This window comes from Pan paniscus, chromosome 21 (genome assembly GCF_029289425.2).
Source record: "Pan paniscus chromosome 21, NHGRI_mPanPan1-v2.0_pri, whole genome shotgun sequence".
NCBI lineage: Eukaryota > Metazoa > Chordata > Mammalia > Primates > Hominidae > Pan > Pan paniscus.
This window is the reverse complement of record NC_073270.2, coordinates 17,176,075-17,203,569: the sequence shown is the minus strand read 5'-3', so window position 1 is coordinate 17,203,569 and position 27,495 is coordinate 17,176,075. Positions and strand designations below refer to the sequence as shown.

At 39.2% G+C, this 27,495-nt stretch overlaps 1 protein-coding gene across 5 annotated transcripts in view; it reads left to right on the top strand.

Moving 5' to 3' along the window:
• KIF16B (kinesin family member 16B) overlaps positions 1–27,495 on the top strand; it is a 302,734-nt gene that overhangs the window by 258,090 nt on the left and 17,149 nt on the right. For all 5 annotated transcript variants that reach the window (XM_003810588.6, XM_055105088.3, XM_003810587.6 and 2 more), the window contains one exon: positions 3,820–3,903. In XM_003810588.6, the coding sequence (XP_003810636.1) occupies positions 3,820–3,903 (84 nt within the window). The remainder of the gene's footprint in view (positions 1–3,819; positions 3,904–27,495) is intronic.

Sequence of the window (27,495 nt, the reverse complement as noted above, 5' to 3'; positions counted from 1 at the left end):
CTGATCTTTGACAAACCTGAGAAAAACAAGCAATGGGGAAAGTCTCGAAGTTTTATGCAGGATTTAGATAGATGAAATTGCTGATACTCAACAGTTTTTAACTTACAGAACTGGCAGTTTCATCTTGTCCAACCTGAGCTTATAGATAGCAAGGCCTAAGTGGCACTGTTAGGATTCTCTAAAGAGGAGACATGGAGGTGGTTTCTACTATATCAGAGGGAAGGGATTCACTCACATTGCAGTTGAAGCTGTTTCTGATGGAAACATCATTATATTAATGGGGGCATGTTTTTCCTATACTTTACATTATGGCCTTGGCTTTCTTCTTTGGCTTGTTCATGTCCCAGCCCCACCTGTAGGACCTGGGCCCATTAGCTCACATTTCTATCATGAGCCACATTGGAACTTTTGCAGCTGTTCCTTTTCTCCATCCTACCCGTACTTTATTGTAAGGATAGCTACCATTATTCTTAGTTTTTACTTGGAGAGGGGTAAGATGATAGTTGCTAACTAACTTTGTATGTCCTGGAATGGACTTCTGGGGAGCTCCAGCCCCATCCTGCTTCCTGCTGTTCTCCACTGCTCTGCTGACCCTGGGCAAGGGTGCAGGTCCTCAGCAGGGTCCCGTTGACAACTCTTGTTGGAACTGTTGATGACTGCCTTGGAGTGGTATGTTCATGTTTCTGGTTACATACACTTAGGAGGAATCACTCTTTTTCATCTTTACCCTAGATCCCCAAAGACTTTGCAACAGTATCTTTCATGCACTGCAGACGCTCCTTACAGCTTTATCCCGAGAGGCCTGGAGTCAGTCCTGACTTTGCCCCCATGACTCTGAGCCTTTCCAAGTCACTTAGCTCTGGGCTTGGGTGTCTTCAACTCTAAAGTCAGACAGTTAGTTGAGTATCATGGTCCTGTGATTATAGGCCTGAAAGTCACTTAGAATTGGCCTTTTCCTCCTAAAATCTGAACAACAGTGTTGCACATAATTTACACATAGTTATTTCACAGGCTGAATATTAATAGCACAGAATGCTTCCTCCATCTGGGTCTGGAGAGGGAACGCCACTGTTGACTAGCAGGAGATGTGAATGCTTGCTCCCTCCCCGCTTCCACTGCGTAAAGTCCTTTTATTGCACGACTTCTGATTGAGCATGTGAGTGTGACTATAAATTTCCCCTGACAGAAACCACATCACCTCATCAGCCACATAAGAAAATGACAAAACAACCAACTGTGAAAGCATGCTTGCCAAGCTTTCAGCACCACAGCATCGGGGGAAGCGGGAGGCACGTTTGTACTGGAGGAGATGGAAGCTGGAGGGAGCCAGAAGATGAGCTCTTCTTGTACCTGTCTTCTCTGAGCTGCAACATGGGGGGAGTGTGTTTGTGCCAGTGAGTCCAGGTTCCGGAAAACCCTTTGCTCCTTGAAGCCATGTCACTACGGCTTCCCAGTGGATGCAGAGAGGCCACAAGGGAATGTGGGCGTGCCACTTGCTCAGTAATTACCAGATCTCTAACAGCTATTAATATAGCTAAAATCCAGTCACTAAATCTTCACGGAATCCTTTTAAAGTTTGGTTTCATTTTCTGTGGTTTTATTTCAGCAGAGAATACTTGGGCTCAGAGAAACGTAGCTAGTAAGCTTGTTAGTGGTCAAGCCAGGATTCAGACTGGGTCTGTCTTGCCTCAGTGCCCATGGCCTTTCACTTTACCTTGAACTGATTTTAAAGTTGATGTCAGCCAACTAAACATTGGTGAGAAACGGAGATGGGGAAACCCATCCCTTGGTGTTACCTTCAACCCACTCGAAGGTTTCTCTGCTTTGGTAGAAAGAACACTAGGGGGAATGAGACAAACATCTGCCCAACTTCAATCAACTTTTCAGACAGGCTATAAAGTCATCAAAGACACCTTTAAGAGAGTGAAAAGGGGGAATTATTCTTACTTGAGGAAAAGGCAGACAACAAATTTAAAAATGGACAAAAGAGTTGAACAGACACTTCCTAAAAATGACTAACCAGATGTCAATGAGCAGGTGAAGAGATGTTTGACAACATCAGTCATCAGAGAAATGCAAATATGAACCACAGTAGACATGACCCACCAGCATTGCTAAGAAGGACGACCACTGTACCAAGTGCTGGTGAAGATCTGGAGCAACCACATCTCTCAGTCACTTCTGATAGGAGTGTCAGTTACTAAAACTGTTTTGGAAACCATTTGATAGTTTCAAATACAGCTGAACACACACACACTCTATAACCCAGCATTTCCAACACGTAAGAGTATGACTATCAGAAATATGTACATATGTTTATGAGAAGATCTATGGGAAAGTGATCATAGCAGCACAATTCTAGTAACCACAAACTGGAAACTAACAAAAAGCCCAACAGCAAGATAATGAACAAATACATTATGGAATGTTCACATGGTGGAATACTGTACCACAGTGAAAATGAGCAAACTATTGCTATGCATAACAACATGGTTGGATCTCACAAACATGATGCTGAACAAAAGGAGGTAGACACAAAAGAGTTCATACTGTATGACATCTTTTGCATGAAGTTCAAAAGTAGGAAAAACCAAGCAATGCTATTGTCATAGTGTCAGGCCTGCGTTAACTTTTGTAGGGGTGAGAGGGAGTGCCTGGAAGGGAGCAAGTGCAGTTCTGGGGGTGCTGGCAGTGTTCTGTTTCTTGATGCGAGTGCTGGTTACACAGTGTGTGCAGATTGTGAAAATACATCTAGTTCTTCCCTTGTGATATGTGCACTTTTCTGTATGTATATTATACTTTAATACTATGTTTTAAAAGTATTATATATACAGATGCTAGTCTTTAATTCTTGACTCCCACTGTGGCAATATACATTTAAATCAACTTAGTGATTTGCATAGGCATAAAATTGGAATTTTGTGACATATTGTGCCCTACATTGTGGGAGAAATGCTCATTTTTTCTTGGTAATGCTTCATTGGCTTCAATTTGTCTGGTCCTGACAAATTGAGAAAGGAAGGAAATAGTGAATTCTGCAACTGCAGCAATTATTGCTACTTAGCATTTATTCAGCCAAGGCAACACTGGCTAGTTGGATTCTCATCAGATTATAGAATCCTATCTTGCCTGGGAATCTGTAGTAAAACTTATTGTTTATAATTTTTGTACATTCAAGAAGAAAAGCATAAGAGAAATACTATGAAATGCTAAGATCAGGCTAAACGAAATCTGAACCTTCATTTTTAGGAAACAAGGTGAAAAGATGGAAAGAGAAGTCCTCTTTTCACATGGGCAGTCTTCATTCACAGTGGTAACTGAAAAGGCAATACTGAATATTTAGAGAACCTTAGCAATAGTCTGAAAACGATTTTATAAAATGTTCAGGTAGTATGTAGGTTGAATTTTCAAATTCTTATCTCAACACAAAACTAATTGGATTCTAGTAAAAAAAAAAAAAAAGGGTGGGGGGACTGAAAGAAGAACAAACATGTGTTTTAAAAAACAAAAAGTATAAAATACCACCTGGCACAGAGTCTGATATGTCATCTGAGACAGAATGTTGAGAATCAGATTCATTCTTCCATGGAGTTCCCATTGTCCTGTCTTCTCATTTGACCACTGGGGAATGTGACCCAAGGTTGCTTTATCTGTTGAAGGTCACACAGTTGGTGATAAAGCAAGGCAGGACCCACCATCTTTAAACTTTCAGCCTCTTTCTTTTCACCCCATGGAAGAGATTTCAAATAATAGATTAATAATAGCCCAACAATTAACAGGTATGCTATTAATGCACGTCTTTTAAAATGTCTATTTCAGCTTGCTGCCCTTGAATTTCCTCCAAAGAAACTATTTGGAAATAAGGATGAACGTGTGATTGCTGAGAGACGAAGTCACTTAGAGGTAACAGAATTAAGCTGTTTTTCCTCTGTGTATGTAGAAAATATACCATCTGACCGGTAAGAATTGTTTCTGTTAAATACTATTAAATTTCTTCACAAGTGTGAAGATGCTGCCTCATTAACACAGGAGATGGCAGCAGTAGATTATGAAGATATGATATCAGCTTGTTTAAAATACAAGTCCTTATCTTCCTCTGGTCTAGCGGAACATTTTTCTTATTTTTAAGAAGATGCATTTATTCTAAGGGTTAGGAAGCAGGATGTGAGTGAGAACTAAATATTCACCATAGACAGATGGTATGTGATACAGGATGAGAGTACAAAGCTTTCTGCAAAAACTTGGAATTAATTAACTGAAAATTTATAGTATTACATCATTGTTGCTTTTTCAGGAGAGTTGGAAGCAAAAAGACATACCTATTTTAGTCATGGGTAGGTTTCATTTGACTTATTTTAACTTAATCTTCCAAGCCAACTACATGTAGAACTCTGGTTTAACACAAGTGTTGTTTTTCTGACTGCCTCACTGCCAATGCACATTGTTGACTGCTTTATCTAGTTTGTATTTCTTTTTTGGGATATAGTTGCTTATTTGGTTGGAGATGCTAATGAGGCTGAGTCTTTTCACTAAGGCAGGGACCAGTTGTTTTCTTTAAGAATGGTGAAAACATGATCATGGCTAGTCCTTGCTTGTTGGCCACTCTCTTGCCATTGTGAACCATTGAGGCAGACAAGGGACAGAAGTGCAAATAGCTGATGACGACCTAGTGTTAGCAAGCTTTCAGGGAGACTCTCAGAGTTCCCCTTGCTACTTCATTTGTTTTTGTTTTTGTTTTTGTTTTTGTTTTGTTTGAGACGGAGTCTCGCTCTGTTGCCCAGGCTGGAGTTCAGTGGCACAGTCTCAGCTCACTGCAACCTCCACCCCTCAGATTCAAGCGATTCTGCTGCCTCAGCCTCTGAGTAGCTGGGATTACAGGCGTGCGCCACCATGCCCAGCTAATTTTTATATTTTCAGTAGAGACGGGGTTTCACCATGTTGGCCAAGCTGGTCTCGAGCTCTTGAGCTCAAGCCATCCTCCCGCCTCCATCTCTCAATGTGCTAGCATCACAGGCGTGAGCCACTGCGCCCAGCCCTTTGCTACTTCTTTTAAGAGTAATAATAGTAAGACCTACTGGAAATAAAGTCAAATAAGGAAAGTCCTGAGAGAGCCCTTTCTGGATTGTGAAGTGCTGTATAAAAAGTAGGTATTCTCATTGCTGGTGACAGCCAGTTAAAATTGGCTGCCCATGGCATGCACTTAATGCCACTGAACAAGGATTAGGGAAACATCTAGAGGCTGGAGGTTCTCGTGAGAGCAGAAGGAGAGAAGTGGGAGCAAAGGAGAAATTGAAGACTGGGAGGTTGTTGTCTATGAGGAGCATTTTAGAGTTTTGAGATATTGAATATAGAACCACTCTGAGAAAAGAGGAGTTTCGGTATACAGCCATGCTTAGAGGCATTTGAGTTAGACTACAGAGTTACACATCTGAAGAAGTAATTCAACCTAGAATGGCATGATCTTATACCCAACTGAAGAATTTGTGTTCAAGGAAAAGATTATTGTGGTGAGTCTGCTTGATCAAGTTTTCTCAAAGGTTTGATTGTATCATACAAAAAAAATTAAAAAATTACAGTAGAACTAGGGATGATTTTCTTTACCTAACTCTTCCCTGCCTTCATTAACTAGACCTGCCTTTAATGGAAACATGGAGAATGATGGTTTATAAACTTGTTTTTATATGCCAACAGAAAATAAATTGTTGTCATCCCTGGCTACTCAGGGCTCTTGTTAAACTCACATGGTGCACAGCTGTGCCATGACAGATTGGGCATTTTGTGTGCCATGCATTTGTGAGCACAGCACTGGGTACCCTTGGTTTTCCATTCCAACTTCTTGACTTAGAGCAAAGTTCAGGGCACTCTTTCATTGTTAATGCTTTCAGGTGGAACCTGTGTTTGTCCTTTTGGCATCTGCTGCTTCATCACTGAACCCTTCTAAACCATCAGCTGTTGATGAGCAGAGCTTTATGTTAATGTCTCTGCCTAGGCAAGGAACCCTTCCTTCCCTTGGCTGTGACTGTTATTTATCTGTGGCATTATCCTCTAGAGAACAGCTTCCACACCTTATGGAAATAAGCACTTACTTTTGAAATTTAATGCATTTCACCTAATGTTGACTGTTAAATCTTAGAATATTATCTTCTTTTCAAGGAGCAAGTATAAGTAGCCTTCACTTTAATAGAAAGTTAATCTGAGATTCTCGAGTTAATTCCCTGCAACTATTTTCATATGAAAATCATATGAAAATCAACTTAGTTATTTTCCCTGAACTTCCCATTTAATTCAACAAACATTCATTTAATTCCTTACTACATGCTGGAGACAGTGGTAGGTGTTACATAGAATACAAAGACAAATGAGATATTTCCTTTCCTCTAAGTGTGTATGTTTAAATTCCTATATGAAACTTTACCTAGTCATATATATAAATACATAAACACATATGGATTCAAGTAAGACACATCTGCACTAGCTGATAAATGTGATGTCTGCTTAAAAGAAGTTATCCAACTGATTATTAATATCCAGAAATGCAACTTTCTGAACCTCACCGTGATATAGCTGTATAAAATAGTGTTTTAAGTAGCCATTCAGTTGTGTTTTGATCTTCCATTAAGATATTTCTAAGATTTGGACCTTGTGTTTGAGTTCATTAGCAAAAAGTGTAAAATGTTTTCATGTTAAAGACATAAACACCATTTTGGCACTCTCAAGTTATAAAAGTTAAGTCTGTTAAAATATTTATTTTTAGAAATGATGGATAGGAACAGAAATTTCTCACTGTCGTCAGATGTTTTGGAGATTAATTTTTTTACCTTGGAGCAAGGAGCATTGGTTATGTGTCTGGTGGTGGGTGGTGATAGTGTAGGGGCTGGAAATTGTAACATTTAACATATTGCACCACATAAAGGCAAGAGTAAGAATGTGATGATGGTAAGATAGTAAGTAGAGGAGTATAAGTTGGGTCATAAGGGCTCATCTCATTGCCAAACTTCTATCTGCTCCACTGATACCTAGCCAACTTTAGTTTGTAGCTGGAGCAGTTTTTTCAGAATCTGGCTAATAATTGCTTTACATCTCATGCTCAAATGCTCCCAGCATTTTTGTTCAAAAAGAACTATAGAATCTTTGAAGATTTCTAATGTGGGTAGATCTCCCTACACTGCCATCCTGGCCCAGCTCAACCAGTTCAGTGTAACTGTGCATGTTGTGGGCAGACTCTGCCCTCAGTCAGTCAGAGGCTTCTGCTAACAACGCTCCTCATATGTGACATGCTTCCCAGGCTCCAGACATTCCTTCCGGTAGCCCTGACAGCTGCCTGGGAGACATGTGTTGGCAGATAGAGCAGTGGAGGTAACAGGAAAAGAATGTACCCAGTCTCTGATGTGTTAGTTTGAGCAAAAGTTGCTTCTTAATGTATTTTCAGTGAGATAGCGTAACTTAGGTCAAGCCATTAGAAACTGCCATTGTGTTGTAGGCCAGAAATGGTGGAGTATCAGCAATTTCATATGCTTCACATAGTGCCTGCTTTCCCACATTTGCTTGCTGTTTATTAAGGCCAAGCATGAGTGGAAAATGCTTATGATATCCTGTCACACATTCCTCACAACCAACTTGGTGAGTTCTGCCATTATCTTCATCTTACAGGTGAAGGCCTATGTCTTGGGGAGGAGAAAGAGGGTCACAAAGGTAGTAAGTGGCAAAGCCACAGTTCATACTCAGTTGTCTTTTAGAACAAACCCCTTCTTTTAATCAGCATACTCTAAGTTTGGAATGGAGTTGGTTCTTCCTGTAAAGAAAGGCCATTGCTGTTGAAAAAAGTCACCTCCCAGTGTTATCACTACAGTGTTAACTAAGATCCACTGTCTAATTATTTATTCTTAAATGCCATTCCAGTTATTCAGCAATTATTGAGCACCTACTCTGTGCCAAGCAGTGTTCTAGAACTGAAGAAACTAGTTAATAACACAAGCCCCTTTCCTCATCTCTTAACTAACCATGACAGTAACGATGGCTTTTATTTATAATCTTATTTTCGTTGTTTAAGGAAAGATATTTATTGTGATTGTTGACTTCAAATATTCACTTTGTGAGTAATAAAAGTTTCTGAATCTCTGTTGCTTACAGCTTTGTTTATTTATGAGATGTCACATTGTTCTTGCGCAGATTCAAGAGTATGTCAAATTCATTAAAGTATAAAAAAGGATATTTTATGTGAATTACTGAAAAATATAAGCTTAGAATATCTTTAAAGACATTTTCATGGCTTTAAATATTGTACATATTATATAAAATATACATATATAATATACACACATACATAGTATATAAATATGTATATCCAAATGGATATCAAATTGAGTTCTAATAAATGTGGTATATAGTATTTCTTAACCACGGGCCTGAAACATCTGAAGCTGAACCATATGGTTCTAGAATATTCTATTTCTCGAACTGCCAGTGGTAAAGGACCAGGTACTTAATTCCATCACTTATCAGTACTTTGGCACAATGAATGACAATTAATTACAAGAAAAAATAAATAAAAAGGACATACAAAATAGAAGCACAATTCTTTTCTTTATTATATGTAGATTCAACAGACATAAAATTAGTTAAATTGCAGTAAAAGTGTCTGAAACATGGACCACACTTTGAGTAGCACTGCTTTGGAACATTCATGAAACCTCACCTCTACTTCTCTAAGACTCCTGTCACTTTTTACGTGTATCAAAAGCTATGTTTATGTCTCACATCTTCCCTGCTGTGCTCTTCAATACTTGAAGTTGGCAGAATTGATGTCTAATTCAATTCCTAATCTCCCATTATACTTCACACATGCTTCACCTTCACTGAATTATCAGAAAATCTGGCCAAATTAGCCCCAAGTTAATGAGTTTTCTGTTTTATTTTTGTTCATTGATGAAAGGTGCATTTTGGGTTATTAATTTCAGAGAACATTATTATCTACTTGGAAATATTTCTACTAATCATTTTAATAATCTGTCATTACAAGGAGTAACTATAATTAATGAAAAAAATGAAATCCTCTAAAACCACAAAAGTTTCCAGAATAATACAATCACTTTTGGAAGTAAGAAGCTGAGCCATCCTAGGAAATTTTCTTCAAAACTGCCTAGAAAACTGGAGCAGCCAGCAGCTGAAATCTACCTCTTCTGTCCCCATTTTCATCTCTTTAGCTTGAGCATTAAGATAGATCGAAAGAAATGTGATAGCTAAGAGTGTGGACCTTGGAGCAGATCATCCTAGTTTTGAGTACTGATCTGCTCCTTTGGAATTATTTAATGTCACTGTTTCAGTTTCCTTCTCCGAACAATGAGGATAATAATACCATTTTCCTAGAGTTGTACTGAGAATTAAATGTGATTGCATATACAATACGGAATCTGGTACAAAGAAAAACACTCAAAAATGTTCGTTGGTCCTGTGATGATAGAGATGATTGTGGTGGTGGTGATGGTGATAATGATGACAAGGAAAATGATGGAGCCTTATGGTGCATTTCAGAGCTGTTTTAAGAGCCAGGGGAAGGCAAAAGAGCACCACTCCCCAGCAATCATGAAATGTAACAATAGCAGTATCTCAGTTTGTTATATTTACTTGCAAAGTCAATGACAGCAGAGACACTAAAATCGTGTCACTATTCTTATTCTTGATGATTCCTGGAAGATACCGGAACCCTTGCTGTAATACCAGCCTGTCTTTCAACCTGTAAGATTGTAATCTGAAAAATAAAAATGACTTTCTGAAAGATTTAATCATGGTGGAGCTGTTGTCCAAAACGATAAAGATTAGAGGCATAGGATCATTATCTTCCAGATTGACACAGTGTTATTTACAGCTACTTAGTTCTCTTGGCATGTCTACCAGGTCATTGACTGCAAGACTGCCCACTGTGAAGTCCCTGGCTGACTTGGTGTATGCCCTGGACTTCTGCTTGTCAAAGAAATAGATAAGTATCAATGAGTTTCAGCCAAAAAATCCCAGGAATACATCTGGGATGTATTTTAAAGCAATGTTAGATTTATTGATTTACCACAACAAGGAAGAACCATGTGAACCACAGGAACCATGCAAGCTTCTCAGTAAGAAGGTATTAAAAGGAAGTTATTAAGAATTTGGACTTGTATTAGGTAATTTGGGGAAGAATGCAGGAAAGCAGGGCTTTGTTCTGGATTGGATGCTGGGGGCAATTCTCTGATTGAGTGTATTAATAATTCTTACCCAGAAAGCAGGAAGAACAGAGTGAGGTTTAAAACATGATTGATAAGCCAAGATATGGAATCAACCTAAGCATCCATTAATGGGTGAATGGATAAAGAAAATATGGTATATGGAATCAACCTAAGCATCCATTAATGGGTGAATGGATAAAGAAAATATGGTATATATACACAATGGAATATTATTCAGCCTTAAAAAGGATTTGCAGCAATATGAATGGAACTGGAGGTCATTATGTTAAGTGCAATAAGCCAGGAACAGAAAGACAAATATTGCATGTTCTCACTCATATGTGGGAGCAAAAAACGTGTATCTCATGGGGATAGAGAGTAGAATGGTGGTTACCAGAGACTGAGAAGGGGATGAAGGTGGGTGAAGAGAAGTTGGTTAATGGGTACAAAAATACAATTAGAAGGAATAAGTTCTAGCATTTGATAATACAGTGTGGCTATTATAATTAATTATCACTTATTGTATATTTCAAAATAGCTAGAAGATATGAATTGCAATGTTTCTAACACAAAGTAAAGAAAAATGAGTTGATGGATATTCCAGTTACCCTGAAATTACACATTTTGTACAGGTATCAACATCACATATAGCCCCAAAATATGTACAACTATAGCATATCAATAAAAAGTATGGTTGATAAAAAGCACTATATTAGCCCAGAAAAGGAAATATTTGATTATATTTGATCACAATGTTCATGTTTTTGTCTTTGATCTGACACTATTATGGAGTGGTCTTTTTTTTATTTTTAGTTTTTGGGCTTGATCCTTCATGGTCACAGAGTAACCTTGTCTGGCGTTGATATTCTTTGAAATTGTTTGTGGTCCACGGGAGAACAATACAGCTTAGCTGTGAGAATGCCAGGCCGGTTCCTAACTGCTTTTCTTTTATTTTTCTCGCAGTAAAGGGATGCCCAGAGTTTATAGGCATTGTCCTGTCTAATGGGAGATGTTAACTAAGTGAAGAACTGTTTCCAAAATAAAGTCTCGGTAGTTCAAATGACTTATCTGCCAAATACAGGTATTAGTAATGGCTGTCAGTATTGATATATCACCACCACCACCACTCCACGGCCAGCAGTCACCTTTCTGGCTTATGGTGCCTGCAACACACAGCCTAGTTTTTCCTGACTAAAAACACTTTCTCATTCTACTTTAGTTTTATTTTACTCTCAAACCTCAAATTTTCAATAATAGAATTATTTGGTTTAGACATTTTTATAGATTGGGCCTTTTTGGTTTCAAAGTAAATATCAAGAAGTAAAAATCCTAGGATTTCTGAGTTTTCTCAGTCATTTACCTATTGGAAAGATATTAGGCAGTTCTACATTTAATGTTCTTTTCATCTATTCTCTGCTGATCTTACAAAACATATAATAATAGAACCATTATCAAACATAGAGATTAAATAAATACCTCATAGGAAAAACTGTTTTCTTCCTCATTTAGGTTTTTATTTTTTTCTTCTGGTTATCTGGTTATTTACATTAGCAGGAGCTGTTTTCTGTTATTAGTCCATTACTACTATCATCAGCAGCAAAGCATTTTTGAAAGGTGTTATGTTTAGTGGCTGTTGGAGTATTCAAGGAAATTGAACTGGAGTGTGGGGGCTTTTCCATGTTGGTGGCTCTTGGAGTCAGAGACGCTGAAGATGCTGCAATCCTGAGGCTAATTGCCTGTCAAATCATTTTATACAACAGAAATCCTATGTATATGTGTTAGTGCTTTATGAATGCACCAATGAGTGAGAGTCTCCAATTGGAGGGTATGTGGGAAAAATCTCACTTTGGTTTTCATGAGCAGTAATTGGTGTAAGAGGAAAGCAAAATTAAGACAACTATTCTCAAGAATAATAACAACTTCTAAACTCAGATGGAAGTCTAGGGGAGAAAAGGGAGGACTCCCCACACTGTCATCAAACAGTTGTACTCTGCCATTTTTCTCCTTCTTATTCCCCAAATGACATTCAGTATTGAGATGATGGCTAACCACTCAGGGAATCAAAACACACTATAAGCCGAAAGTTGTTCTCCATCTTTGGGCTCCCAGGTTAAACTCTAAGCTGGAAATCAGGATCTTCATTTCTTTACTGATCGTGTTTTTAGTCGGCCAAAACATCTCAGGGCTTGGAATACTTCCCTCAGCTCAGATGTATTCTCCTCAGAGAGGCATGCCCTGCCCACCAAGTAGAAGCAGTCCTGGCCCTAATGCCGTCCACCAGATTTCCCCTGTTATTTCTTGGTCACAGCATTTATCAGTTGTTGGAAAGTTTTTTGCTTGTTGATTGGTTGGTTTTGTTACAAAGTATTTTATGTTTTATGAGAGGCTGAGTTTGTGAAGACAGGATTCCAGATGCTTCATTCACCTAGAACAGTATCTGCCCGTTAATATGTCCTCAGTAAATATTTGTTCAGTGTCGAGTTAAAACCGTGTTGAACAGCAAATAGCAGATATTTGTTCTGACAAAAAAATACAAAAAAATTCAAAATGAGAGCACATTTGTAAACATGGGTTTGAGTGCTTGCTCTACCACATTGCAAAATGCCACTGGGCAAGTTATTTAACCCCTCTGAGCATCATTATTCTCAGTGCAAAACAAGGATAAGAACAACTAGTTTTCAGGATTGTTGAGGGGATCAAATGAGAATGGTATGTAAAAAGTACCTAATAGAAAATATAGTCTGTAATATATCCTCAGTTGATATACAATAAAGTTAAAAGCATACACTATAGAACCATTAGATCCGGTTGTGAATTACTGCTCTGCTACTTAATGACTGAGTAATCTTGGACAAGTTACTTCTCTGTGAATCAGTTTTACTACACATAAAATGGAAATAATATTACCCATCTTATATAGTTGTAATGGTTAATGAAATAATTCATATAAAATATTTGGATAGGTTCCTGATACATAGCAAACACTAGAAATGATTATTGTTTTTTTAAGCTGTTGCTACTTTGCAGCTGTGTTGTAGTGACTTACAGTATAATTTTACAAGTAAACATTTGAAATCCTAGCTTATACAATAAGACAAGAAAAAATATATACTGATTGGAAAGTAAGACATAAAACTGTGTTATTCACAGATGACGTGATTGTTTATGTAGATAATTTGAAAGAATTAACAAAGAAAAAAACTCCTGGAATTGATACATGATTGTAGCAAGCTTGTAGAATACAAGGTTAATATATAAACATCAATAGCTATTCTATATACCAGCAACAAACAAATGGAATTGGAAATTAATAACATAATACCATTTACTTTAGCATCCCCCAAAACTAAATACTTGTTTATAAATCTAACAAAATATGTACAAGCTCTATATGAGTAAAACTACAAAATTCTGATGAAGGAAATCAAAGACAAACTAATGAAGAGGTATTCCATGTTCATGGGTAGGAAGACTCAACACTGTTAGGATGTCAGTTCTTTGCAAGTTGGTCTATAGATTCAACTCACTCCCAATCAAATTAGGAAGACTGACACTACCAAACTCCAATACTTAATACAGAGCTGCAGTAATCAAGACAGTGTTGTACTGGTGAAAGAATAGACAGATAATGGAACAGAACAGAGAGCCCAGAAATAGATATAATTAATTATCTTTTGCAAAGGAGCAAAGGCAATAAAATGAAGTAAAGATAGTCTTTTCAACAAATAGTCTTTTCAATAAATGGAACAATTGGATATCCACATGCAAAAAAACCAATCTAGACACAGACCTTATGCCATTCACAAAAACTAAACCGGATTATAGGCCTAGAAGTAAAACACAAAACTATAAAATTCCTAGGAGATGACATAGGAGAAAACCTAGATGACTTTGGATGTGGAAATAACTTTTTAGATACAACACCAGTGACATGATTCATGAAATAAATAAGATAGACTTCACTAAAGTTTAAAACTTCTGCTCTGCAAAAGACACTGTCAGGAGGATGAGAAGGGAATCTACAGACTGAGAAAAAATATTTTCAAAAGGCATGTCTGATAAAGGGGTGTAATTCCAAGTATACAAAGAACTCTTAAAACTCAACAATAAGAACACAAACAACCTCATTAAAAATAGGCAAAAGAGGCCAAGCATGGTGGCTCGCGCCTGTAATCCCAACACTTTGAGAGGCCGAGGCAGGCAGATCACATGAGGTCAGGAGTTCGAGACCAGCCTGGCCAACATGGTGAAACCCCATCTCTACTAAAAATACAAAAATTAGCCGGGTGTGGTGGTGCATGCCTGTAATCCCAGCTACTTGGGAGGCTGAGGCAGGAGAGTTGCTTGAACCCAGGAGGTTGCAGTGAGCCACGATAGCATCACTGCACTCCAGCCTGGGCAACAGAGTGAGACTCTGTCTACAAAAAAAGAAAAAAATGGGCAAAAGACTTGGACAGACATCTCACCAAAGAAGATATACAGAAGGCAAATAAGCAGATGAAAAGAGGCTCAATAACATATGTCATTAGGAAATTGGAAATGAAAACAAGATATCACCATACACCTGATAGAATGGCCAAAAGCTGGAACATAAACAGCACCAAATGCTGGTGAGGATGTACAGTAAGAACTGTCATTCATTGCTGGTGAGAATGAAAAATAGTATAGCCACTTTGCACAGTTTTGGCGATTTCTTACAAAATTAAACATACTCTTAACCGTATGATCCAGCCCTCTCACTCCTTGGCATTGACCCAAAGAAGTTGAAACGTGCCCTCTCAAAGATCTGCACATAAATGTTTATAGTAGTGTTAATCATAATTGCCAAAGTGTGGATGTAACTTAGATATCCTTTAGTAGGTAAATGGATAAATAAACTGTGGTACATCCAAACAATAGAATGTTATGTAGCACTAAAAAGAAACGAGCTTTCAAGCCATGAAGAGATTTTGGCAGAACATTGAATGCATATTACTAAGTAGAAGAAGACAATTTGAAAAGATTATATGGTGTATGATTCTAACTATATGGCATTTTGGAAAAGGCACAACTAATAAGACAATAAAAGGATCAGTGGTTGCCAGGGATTTGAGGGAGGGGAGACATGAATAGGCAGAGAATAAAGGATTTTTAAGGCAGTAAAGCTACTCTGTATGATATATAATGGTAGATACATGCCATTATACATTTTTCAAACCCCATAGAAAGTACAACAAGAGTGAACCCTAATGTAAGTTATAGACTTTGGGTGATAATGATATCCCAATGTAGATTCATCAGTCCTAACAAATATGCCACTCTGGTGTGGGATTTTGATAGCGGGGGAGGCTCTGCATGTTTGGGGGGTAAAGTGTTCTATGGGAAATTTGTATACTACACTCAGTTTTTCTAACATCCTCTAAAACTAAGAAGTAAAATCTATTTTTTAAAAGGTACATGTTCAAAAATAAATCATCATGTGGTAGTTATGTATTTATAATAGTCCTTTCCTCCTTTTCTCTCTTAATTGCTCTTTCACTTCTATCCTTCCTCCAACCTCTTATTTTTCCACTGTGCCCTTATTGCTTTGCTTAAAAAAATAAAAATAAAAAAGAAAGAAAAAGAAGAAGAGGGAAGAGAAGAACAGTGGCTGGGTGGATGGACAGATGGGTAGATTTGACACTATTAATCATTTTTTCTTGAGAGTATCATTTAAATTGTTATTAAAAGGAACACATCTTCCAAACAAGTTATGTTTTTCATACGTATTTTCCACTGCTTAGCATATGATAATTTATATTTTATTAGAAGTGGCTCACTCATTACTCTAAAATTTGAGAGTCACTGTTGTATCTTTTATCAAGCACCATATTTATTCACTTGTTCTTCCCAAACTCAAGTTCAACATCTGTCTATATGAATCAATCATTGCCTTCCCAAGTCTGAAAATTAGACCTAGTGGGATTCCCTTTCCGTGTTAAAATGTTTGAACACAGAAGCCAAGAAGGAAATATGTCGTAATCACATGTAACCATTAAGCAGGTGAGAGGCCGCATGGAACACTGATGTAATTGGACAAACAGTTGTAAAGATCCTTTTCCCCTATAATTTTCATATACTACAGCAAAGACTTTTTCACACCGGTGTTTGGTTGAGGGTCTTCATGTTCTTCTATCTTGTAGTATCATTTGCGATATTCTAAGTGACCTATTATTAGATTTAACTGTTAGTATAAATTGTAAAAGTTTTTTATTCAAGGGTCACTTAAGAAATCTAATAAAGGTTGTTCCTGCCTCCCCCTCTTAACTTTCTACAGTACTGGAACTAAATTCTCTTTAGTTCTGTCAGACAGAAAAGTTGACAGAATCTTCTATTTAGTTTGTGTGCAGAGCCAGAAGTACTTGAGGACATTAATTTAATACCAAAATGTGATTATAATTTTTCATGGAAATGAGAATGTCTTCATTTAAGGACATAGCCAAAGTTCTCTTTGGTACAGAGTGACCTTCTGTGGCAATTCTTTGCAACCCTTTCTGGTTCAAAAGAGCAAATTGCCTTTACCTAAGAGTGTTGGATGTGTTAATATCAGATGTTAAATGAGTTCTTAAAATCAAATAATCCAACTCTGTTATACTAGCCAATTTCTACCATGCAAAGGGTAATACAACCATCTCAAACTTTCCAAGCCTCATTGGATTAAAGAGAATCTCAGATACTGTGATGTAGAAACTAATGGCCTGTATTTTCTCTTTTTTCATTTTATGACAATATGTAGAAAACCAGAATGAATAATGTAATGAACCCCAATGTACCCTCTCCATCACCCCACTTCAACATACAGTCATCATGGGACCAATCTTATTTATATGCACACACACACACACACACACACACACACACACACACACACACACATACGGGATTATTTTAAAGCAAATATCAGGCATCATATTATTTCATCTATAAATATTTTAAGCTATATCCCTTAAGAAAGCAAGACTTTAATTTTTAAATGTAACCACAATACTATCGTCAAATACAGACACACACGCTCCAAATTCATCTCTCAACATAAACAAATATTCAGTCAGTGTTGAAGCCATACCAGTTTTCTGTCTTACAACATGTATGTTTCAATCATGACCAACATATTTACACATAGCATTGGTTGATACGTCTTTCTGGTTTCTTACAATCTGTAGGTTTTTCTCTCTTTTTTTTTTTTTATTACTCACCATTTATTTGATGAGGACAGCATGTCATTTACCTGTTGAATTCCTCATGTTCTGGGTTTCGCTGAGTGCAACTCCGTGGCATTGTTCACCATGCTCCTCTAACACTGCATCTTCTGAAAACCAGAGGCTTGATTAAGTTCAGGTTTGGTTTTTTTTTTTTGCAAGAACACTTTATAGGTGGGACTATACTTCTAATTGCATTTTACAGGAAGCACTTGATGTCTGATGGTCTTTCTTTTAGGGTCTTTGCTGTCTTTATTAAAGCCATTCAGTGACTGTGACAGTCACCGTTCATGCTCAGGACTGCTTCCCATGACTGCACTGAACCTGATATAGGGGATATCACCACTGATCCCACATAAATACAAACTACCATCAGAGAATACTATAAACACCTCTACACAAATCAACTAGAAAACCTAGAAGAAATAGATAAATTCCTGGACACATACATCCTCCCAAGTCTAAGCCAGAAAGAATCTGAATCCCTGAATAAACCAGTAACAAGTTTTGCATGCAGTCAGTCGTATAGCTTGCGTCTTCAAGGAGCTCACAATTCTAATGGAGCAGAGACACATCATTACAGGAGACTGTCATAACTGCAGGGATAGTCATGGACTTCTTTTGTTAAGGTCAGAGGACGTGAGTCCCAAAGCAGTGGTTCTCAAACCTATCTGGCCTAATCTTTGAAATTATCTTGAGCAGCTTTTTGAAAAATACAGATTCTGCAGCCTTGTTCCAGTATATTCTGATTCACCAGGACTAGGGTGGGACTCAGGAATCTGGATCTACTGTGGAAAGGTGAGATTGGTGGTTGAGGGTAGACAGGGAAGGAAAAGCCAGATTCCACAAGCCATCTCCATGACTTTGGACCTGATCCAGAGGACCAGGAGCCAATGGAATGTTGTCAGCAGTGAAGTGGAGGAATGAGGCTTTATCACTGTGGAGAGAATGGTGGGAGCAGGGGAGCCTGGGGGCAGGAAGAGCAGTGACTAGGGTATTCCCATCTTCCAGGGAGACATGACTGTGGCCTAAACTAGGTGCACTGGCAGCTGGGATGAGAAAAACTGGTAGGTTAGAGACATACACATGAGATAGAATCAGTATGGCTTGTCGTTCAACTGAATGAGACCTGGGGACCAGTGATGAAATTGGTATGAACACCCAAAACCCAGGACATTAATCTTTTTTTTTTTTTTTTTTTTTTTCTGAGATGGAGTCTCACTCTGTCGCCCAGGCTGGAGTGCAACAGTGCGATCTAGGCTCACTGCAAGCTCCGCCTCCTGGGTTCACGCCATTCTCCTGCCTCAGCCTCCCAAGAAGCTGGGACTACAGGTGCCCGCCACCACGCCCAGCTAATTTTTTGCATTTTTAGTAGAGATAGGGTTTCACCGTGTTAGCCAGCCAGAATGGTCTTGATCTCCTGACCTCGTGATCTGCCCACCTCAGCCTCCCCAAGTGCTGGGATTACAGGCATGAGCCACCACGCCTGGCCTGGACATTAATCTTAACTAGACAGTGAAATATAGTGTTAAATATATTTGTGAGTTTTACACTTCCACACATAACCCATGGTATTGAAGTAGTGCTTTTTTTACCACTTCACAAATTGTGGTTTGGAAGCTCTGTTAGAGTTCTCCTGAGAAACAGAACCAGCAAGCAATAAGCAATGATGGGGAGAGACCTGATTCATGTGATCATGTGATTTTGGAGGCTGAGAAGCCTCAAGATCTGCATTTGGCAAGCTGGAGACCCAGGAAAGCTGATGGTGTAGTTTCAATCTGAGTGGGAAGGCCCCAGAACCAGGAGAGATGACCGTGTAAGTTCCAGGCTGAAAGCCAGCAGGCTCAAGTCCCAAGAAGAACTGATGGTTCAGTTTGAGTCCAAAGGCAGGAAAAGACTGAAGTTCCAGCTTAAGGCGGTAAGACAGGATTTAATTCCCTCTTACTCTCTGGAGTTTGTTCTGTTCAGGCCTTCACCTGATTGGATGAGGCCCCCACTCACAGTAGGAAAGCAGTCTGCTTTACTCGTTCTACTGATTCAAACATTAATCTCATCCAAAAACACCCTCATAAACACATCCCAAATAATGTTGACCAAATATCTAGTGACACCATGGCCCAGCCAATCTAACACGCAAAATTGACCATCACGGAAGCCATTTTTATTCACCCCAGATACGGCTGTGTTGGTAATTTTTCCATTTCTTGAGCTTTAGATATTCTAATATCAATCCCAATTACAATCCCACCTCATGTGCAGCCCCGTTAGACTGGTAACATCTGTCATCTCCCCAGCTCCCACGCTCATTTACAAGGTGTTTGAGGCTTGGCAAATACATAACAGGGATTCTCCAACTCTTTCCTGTCTATGGAAATAGCATCAGAAGAAAGTAGCACAGAACGACTCAAGATGGCAGACTTAGAGCTGTGTATGCTGTTTATTTGGAGTTCAGTGTAGAACGTTTTTCATTTCCTGGGTTAATTTTAAAAGCAAAATGAAGCCTGAACATCACAGTGCTAAACAGCTGGAGGGTTGTTTCTCCTCTCCACCTAGATAAAGCAAGGCATCACTATTTGTTTTCTTTTATTAAATGTCTCATCGCCTCTGAAGCAGAAGTAGATATCACAAGTGGCATAGACAAAAGGAGCATCCTGCATAAACTCATTCCTCTGTTGCCTGTACCTGAAGGTGGCTCGCCTGCCTTGTTCGAAGACAGATGTTAGCTTCCAGTTGCTATTGACCTCACTGTTTACTTTGCTTAATTAAATACCCTTTTAATATTTTCTCATTTTTGCTGCCCTTTACAGTTCACATAGATGCTGTGGCACAACAGGGGTGAGAAGGAAAGGTCTTTGAAACTGAAGCTCTTAATTAGCTCCCGGGCCCTTGGGAGAAGCGTCAGATAGAAATACCGCTAAAAATGGGGGAAAAGAATAGCCATACTCAAGATGCTCTGACTGGTGGTAGAAAAAACACTGACTACCTTCCAATGATGCCTGAGTTATGAAAATAGTTTTGAAATTCGTGACCATTTTGAATCATATGTACCATAGTATCATTACTTTCCGCCGATGGTGTGTATTGATTATTCAGCTGTAGCTGCTCATTTCTGCCAGAACCTGCTTTTTCTCCTCTTCTTCAGTACACTCCTCGTCCTGTGTGTAAATAAATGGATGGCCCATGAGTAAGGTTCATAGTCCCTTCCTGCCACCATCAGGTGACCGGATTGTCATTTAGAGCCGCCTAATTGAATTATTTTAAATACAGCCAATATCTGCCTAATGTTTCTTAGGAGAAGAGATGTATAATGATATATTATTAATTATGAAATAAGATAAAACATAGTATAATAAGATATAATTATATAAATATATAGATTTAAGTGTCAGTAGATTATATATAATTATAAGTATAATTTTAAATAGTCATATAGTTATACTAATGGATTATAGCTATATAGATTATAGATGTGTATAGAGATATCAATTAGAGATATAATTCAATATTGTATATAGTATATAGATTTATCTAGATAGAATTGTTATGCAGTAGAATACAATATTAATTCACTGTTGTAAAAACATAAAAGAAGTTCCTGGAAGGATTGCAGCATAGCCCAGAGCTGCACAGACCTCAGGCCAGCAGCCACCGTGGCCTGCTCCCCATGGAGACACCACGGTCTGGCCCGGGGGATATGCACTATGACCCTGGGCAAGCTGGGAGCCTATGGGCTGCTCTTTATCTTCTCTAGATGCTTTGGAATCTTTTTGATAATGGATTTGCTTAGGTTCAGTGTATTAGTCATGTTTACCTGGGTTCTTACCTCCCAAGGCTGCAGTTAAACTTGCATTTTAATTTCCTAAAACTGCTTGTTTATCCTTTGGAAAATAATGAGCAAGCTTGCCGTGAATCAAAAAGTCCTCATCAGAAAATTGGACGCTAAGGACAAAGTGGTAACAACCAGGTGGAAACAAAGCAGCTGAGGCCAGGAGCAAAAGATGGCTCCCTGCGTTGTCCTAGCTCATGAGGGTGGCTAACAGAGGCACCCTCGTGATAAATGGGCGTGAAGGGCGCCCATTTATGGCTAAAGCTGGAATCCCCCTTACTCACCAACAGCCCCCAGTTCCATCCCACAGGCTGACATACGCTGTGCTGTTGCCCTGCCTGTGACATTAGCCATGGCCATGTTGGGCTTTTCTGGTGTGGGTGTCTGCACCCCACCAGGTCTGTCAGCTTTTCTCCCTCACCCTTTTCTGAAGCCAAGGCAGCCCCCATGGTCCCTGACCCAGGCAGTCCCAAAGGCTGGGAGCAGGCGAGGCCCTGGAGATCATTCTCAAACAAGAGAGGATGAAAGTCTGTGGATAAGTGGGCCTGCCTCCCGTCCTGCATGGGAACGATTCAGAAGCACGTGCTCTGTGTCTCTCAAAGGGACCCCAGCAGGACTGAGTCACCCACAGTGGGGACCTGCTCAACAACACCCCTTTGTTGGCTTTTCTCCTTTTCTCTCACTCACTTTCCTGCCCCCATGCTTCTGCTTCCAGCATCACCATTACCCCTCAGTACTGCCTCAGGCTCTGCTTTCAGAGGATCTCAAACCAAGCTGAGTGCTAGGAGGTAACTGCTCTCATGGGGTGGTTGGGCATATATCTTTTCTGACTGTTGTTCTGTGCATGTGTTTGTGTGTGTCTGTGTTTACACTTATTGCTGTTTTGTGTGTATATGCAATTTTTGTGACATTTTTAAAATCAATGCTCATACAGTTTGATTAGGCTTTTCTGGAGAGCAGTATCCTGTCCCCTATTCATGCCCTCCATTTCCCCTTCCCCAGCAGCAACTCTTTCATTTTGGTATTTTCTTCCTTTTTTGTATTTGCTTCCAAACTAAAATTGCATTCCTATATTCCTTCTTCTTGACTTTAAAAAAAATTTTAGGTGCTGTTAACATCCCACTATGGATGATGGCTCCCCAACACGCACCCCCCCAGCCCCTCTCCTCATATATTCAGGGACACTCGCCCTCCCTGCCTGGTCCTCCCATGCGCTGAGTCAGGACTGTGGTGAGCTCAGCTTGTTTGCTTAGTTTACAATACTCATCTCTAATTCAACTTCACATTATTGCTCAATTGTATGATTCTCTTCTCAAACATTCAGAGCACCAGATATTTCATAAATACAGCCTCCTTGCAGAAACCTCCCCTGGAACCCTCTTGCCTGTTCTAGTCAGACTGAGCCACACCGCAGCTCCCTTCCACCCCACAATTGTCCTTCTCCATCATCCTTGGCTCTCCCTTGAATTGTTTCGCCTGCTTCCTGTACCCATGTCTTCCCTTTCTTGATTTACTCCCTCACTTTAATGAAACATGTCTCTAGTAGCTTCCTGAGAAAGGATGTATGAGAGGTAAGTTTCTAGAAACATGTCTGAAAATGCCTTCATTTACCCACTCACTGGTTAGATATAAAATGTTAGTTGGAAACCATTTTCATTCAGAATTTCAAAGGGGTTTATCCATTGTCTTCTAACTCCAGTGCTGCTGCTAAGCAGTTCAAAGCCATTTTGATTCTTGATCTTTTTATGTGACCTATCCCTTTCTCCTCCCCTACCAAAAACCCATAGAGCAGCCTTTATAGGGCCTTCTCTCTGTTCTCAATGTTCTGAACCTATAGAACTCTACTCTGGTAAACAGTTCATCGATTCATCTGACCCATGGGTTCTATCAATTTCTGCCATATCCTTCATTTCTGGGAAATTGCCTTAATGATTTCCTTTCTTAAGGTTTTGTTGTTGTTGTTTTTCCTGTTGTTTCTGGAATTCCATTTGTTCAGTGTTGAACCTCGTGGTCTGGTCCTTTCATTTTTTGTCTCCTGTATTTTCTATCTCTGTCATTGTCTTGCTTTGTCTTTCTGTCTCGTCTATCTCTGTCAATCAAACAACTGATTCCCTTCTGCATATTATTTGAGAAGCACTGCACTATGTGGTCCACCTGATTCTTTGCTTGTTTTAACATTGCATTTGCTACTTTTGCATCTTTTAGTACTGTTATCAACCTGAAGGCCTAACTTCTTGCTTCCTGAAATAGTCAATTTTATTTATTTCCATTGATGTCAGTTTAGTTGCTCTCCATTCAGTCCCATTGTTGCAACAGCCTAAAAGACGTGTTTAAAATTCTTCTTGCACATTCATGTATTTTGAGAACCACTGTCTGTCTCATGCCCACTAAGTTCTCTGCTCATTGTTTGTATCAACATTCAGGAATCATCCTTCCTCTTTCATGAAGCCTTGCCCACTTTGCAGTAGGCTGTCTTGCAAATGCATCAATTCCCCTAACTCCCTCTTTTTCAGATTTGTTTTCCAAATACCTTGTGCTTTTTTTCAGATAAAAGGTGCTCACTGTGGTCTTTGCGAGTGAACCTCATGCTGTCTTTTGTTGCCCATGTAAACTGCATCTTTATTTTAGAATTCAGCTAGCTATTTTTTCCCCTGACAACACTTTTTTCTTCTATATGTGTCAGTTATGTTTCATAATGTTAATGAATCACAGCATATGGTGCAATCCTTTGAGACAGTATTTAGAGGGGGAATGGATGAGAACATCAGTTTGTTCCAATTCCACACAACTTTTTACCTTTATCATTTGCCCATGTAAAGCTACCATCCATTTTTAGATATACTTATTTTTGTTACCAGCAATCCCCTGCAATGCATTTACATTTACATATATACTTTTCATTCCAGGCAACCAAAAACATTTTTTTAAAAAAAGGTAAGACTTTGCCTAATCTGCTTTCTAATTGAGATCACCTGCTTCATATTATTTGTAAGTAAAATTAAACTCATGTTGGAATCAAGAAATCATTTGGTAATCAAAGTTGAAAAAGGTAGAAAATGAAGCCATTGCCTTTTTCTCAGTGGATTTTTCTTTAGCTAGCTGGAAACACAGCCCCAGTAGACCCCGGGGCTTGTATTTCAGAGCTCTTTGGATAAATGCTGTGAGCAACAGGAAGTCTGCTTCTGCCCTTAATATCTCCAGGGTGTGCGGTATTTATGCTACTTAGTATATGTTCACCTTTCCTCATCCTTATAGTGCTTATCTTCCAGTTCACAAAATTGTATTTATATGCAGTTGACTTATTTGGAGGAATCTGGGCATATTTAAGTAATAGCTTAGTCAATACATACTGACATTTCTTACTTTGAAAGGCAATGTCCTTGTGGCAGAAACTGGGTGTCAACTTATTCTCAATTAGCCCAGTATTTTTTAGACTATATGGCCACATAGCTTCCTTCAGGATCCCCTAGCTGACGAGATTTCCCTTTGATCAGGGGCATCTTTCTATCCAGGTTTTGCCAGTACTTCGTTTTAACTCCTGTGTCCTATTGCAGCATTGCAGCTAAAAAAAGTCACTCGTGCTAAAAGTTTTGATGACTGAAAGACTGATGCTTACATAGTTTTCAGGCTCATTTGGTGTTTAACACAGCCAGACACATGTGTCCAAGGAAGCGCATGTTTAATCAGCTGCCTAATCAACACCATTCTTCATTTTTTGTCTACAGCAACTTCTCAGACCTTAAGTAATGAGATGACCAGGATACTTTTAAGAGTTTCTAGAGTGTGGCTTTGAAGCACAAATTAAGATTTGATAGACTTTCTTCTCTAGAGTAATTTAACAAACTTCCCTTACACAGAAGAAAGAAGATATTGTAAACCTATGAAATTTTTCGAATTAAGGTCCTAAGGAAAGAAAACCCATGCTTCTCATTGTTTATCGAGGCCTATCAGCATTGCCTATAGCTATTCATTGCATCATTTGTTCAACGAATATTTTACAAGCAAAGTACTGTGCTGGATGTACATATATTCAATGTATATACTTTTGGTTTCTTTTTCTTTTTCTTTTTTAGCTCCTAGCCCAATTTCTAAAACTTAGTTTCTTAATTTGGTGATAATATCTGTTTGAAAAAGGAACTTTTTAATTTGCATTTCCTTGTATGAAATAGACACCTACCCCATTCTTTTTTGGAGTTAGAGATGTTGGCATTTGAGAAGTTTTGATCTGGCTTTTCTCCCTACCTCCCTCTTCCCTGACATATTCAGGCCTCAGTCATTGTCTCCAGTGAAGGGGATCATTGGTGCAAATAATTCAAATCCCTAGCTAATCTTCTTCATGGGGTGGGGTCAGGGCCCACCACTCGGGGCCACAGTCCTCATCACACCTAGGGCTTGACCCTGACTCCCCCAAGGGACACAGGGCAGTTTCTGGACACTCAGGAAGAGCTCCCAAGGCAGGAGGGTAATCTCCAAGGCAAACAGTCTCACAGGAGCATCAGGCACCCCTCGTCCAGAGAACAAAACACAGGCAGCAGGTTATCTCTCCTGGTATCTCAAAAGCTTACCCTCTTGCCCTGAATTCAGAGACTCAGTATTATTCAGACAGCCCGCCAAGGCCAGCTGAATTTTAACCGAAGGAGATTTGCCCTCAGTACACAAACTACCTTAGGTGACATATTAGAGGCATAGCTCATTCTGTTCAGCCACAGCTGCAGAGGCACACAATAGAGTCATTGAGTGTTCCCGATGCATCCAGTTCTGGAGTTCCCCTGAAGGGGGGGGAGACTTTGTGATGCCATCAAATAATGTACAACTACTCCTCAATGGCCGAGTCTTTTAGGTCCTGATTCTTTGAATTTGAATTCAAGTACATTATAGCCAAGAGGTACCACACAGCAAGATTCTCATTTGAAAGCCTTTGTCAGACAAATTGGTCGTTTGGAGCAGTCATTATATCTCCAAATGCCAGGAATCTCTGAAGGTTTATACAGTGAAGGAAGGAACCATGAGCTTAAAAACAAAGAAAATAATACATCTTTTTTGTTTTCCAAATGGCACTTTTGAGAATCAGAGCATCTAAAATGTATCTTAAAACAAGATTTGGGGGAGAATCAATTAGAATCAATTTACCTGACATGGGTTAGATTTTCAGTTTATTTTTAAATGTGATTTTCCATTTTGAAACATGTTTACTCTTCTTTGTTTTAACACAACTCTTTTCTTTGTTTGTTTTTGAGACGGAGTCTGGCTCTGCCACCCAGGCTGGAGTGCAGTGGCTCAATCTCGGCTCACTGCAGCCTCCGCCTCCTGGGTTCACTCCATTCTCCTGCCTCAGCCTCCCGAGTAGCTGGGAGTACAGGCGCCCGCCACTGCGCCTGGCTAATTTTTTGTATTTTTAGTAGAGACGGGGTTTCACCGTGGTCTTGATCTCCTGACCTCGTGATCTGCCCGCCTCGGCCTCCCAGAGTGCTGGGATTACAGGCTTGAGCCACCGCGCCCGGCCTTAACACAACTCTTTAAATAAAGGGTCTGCCAGTATCTATCTAATATGAGGTGATTTTAAAGGGTCTGCCAGTATCTGATATGAGGTGATTTGGAAAAAAGCCATTTCAAATTCTTGCTTTTACTTTCCTTTGAAGGAGAAAACATTAAACACTTCCACATTTTAAGCCCATGTGTTTCCAAACATTTAAAAGAGGGGAAAATTAACATATTTGCCTCTCAATTCCCTGAGGACAAAGTTATATAGACAGTATCAACTCTGGGTGGTCCCCAACTTGATGATGGTTCTACTTAAGATTTTTCAACTTTACGATGGTGTAAAAGCGATACACTTTCAGTAGAAACCATACTTTGACTGCTCATACAGCCATTCTGTTTTTCACTTTTAGCACAGTATTCAATAAACTACATAAGATGTTCAACACTAACTAGACTTTTTGTTAGATGATTTTGCCCACCTGTAGGCTAATGTAAGTGTTCTGAGCACATTTAAGGTGGACTAGGCTAAGCCATGATGTTTGGTAGGTTAGGTGTATTAAATGCACTTTCGACTTAGAGTATTTTCAACTGGCCGTGGGTTTATTGGGATCCCATCATAAGTGGAGGAGCATCTCTGCAGTATGTACTTACTAAGAACAGATACTCCTCCACTTATGATGGGATCCCAATAAACCCATCGCCAGTACGTACTGTGTTTACTAAGGTACATACCATACAGATGCTCTTCCACTTATGATGGGATCCCAATAAC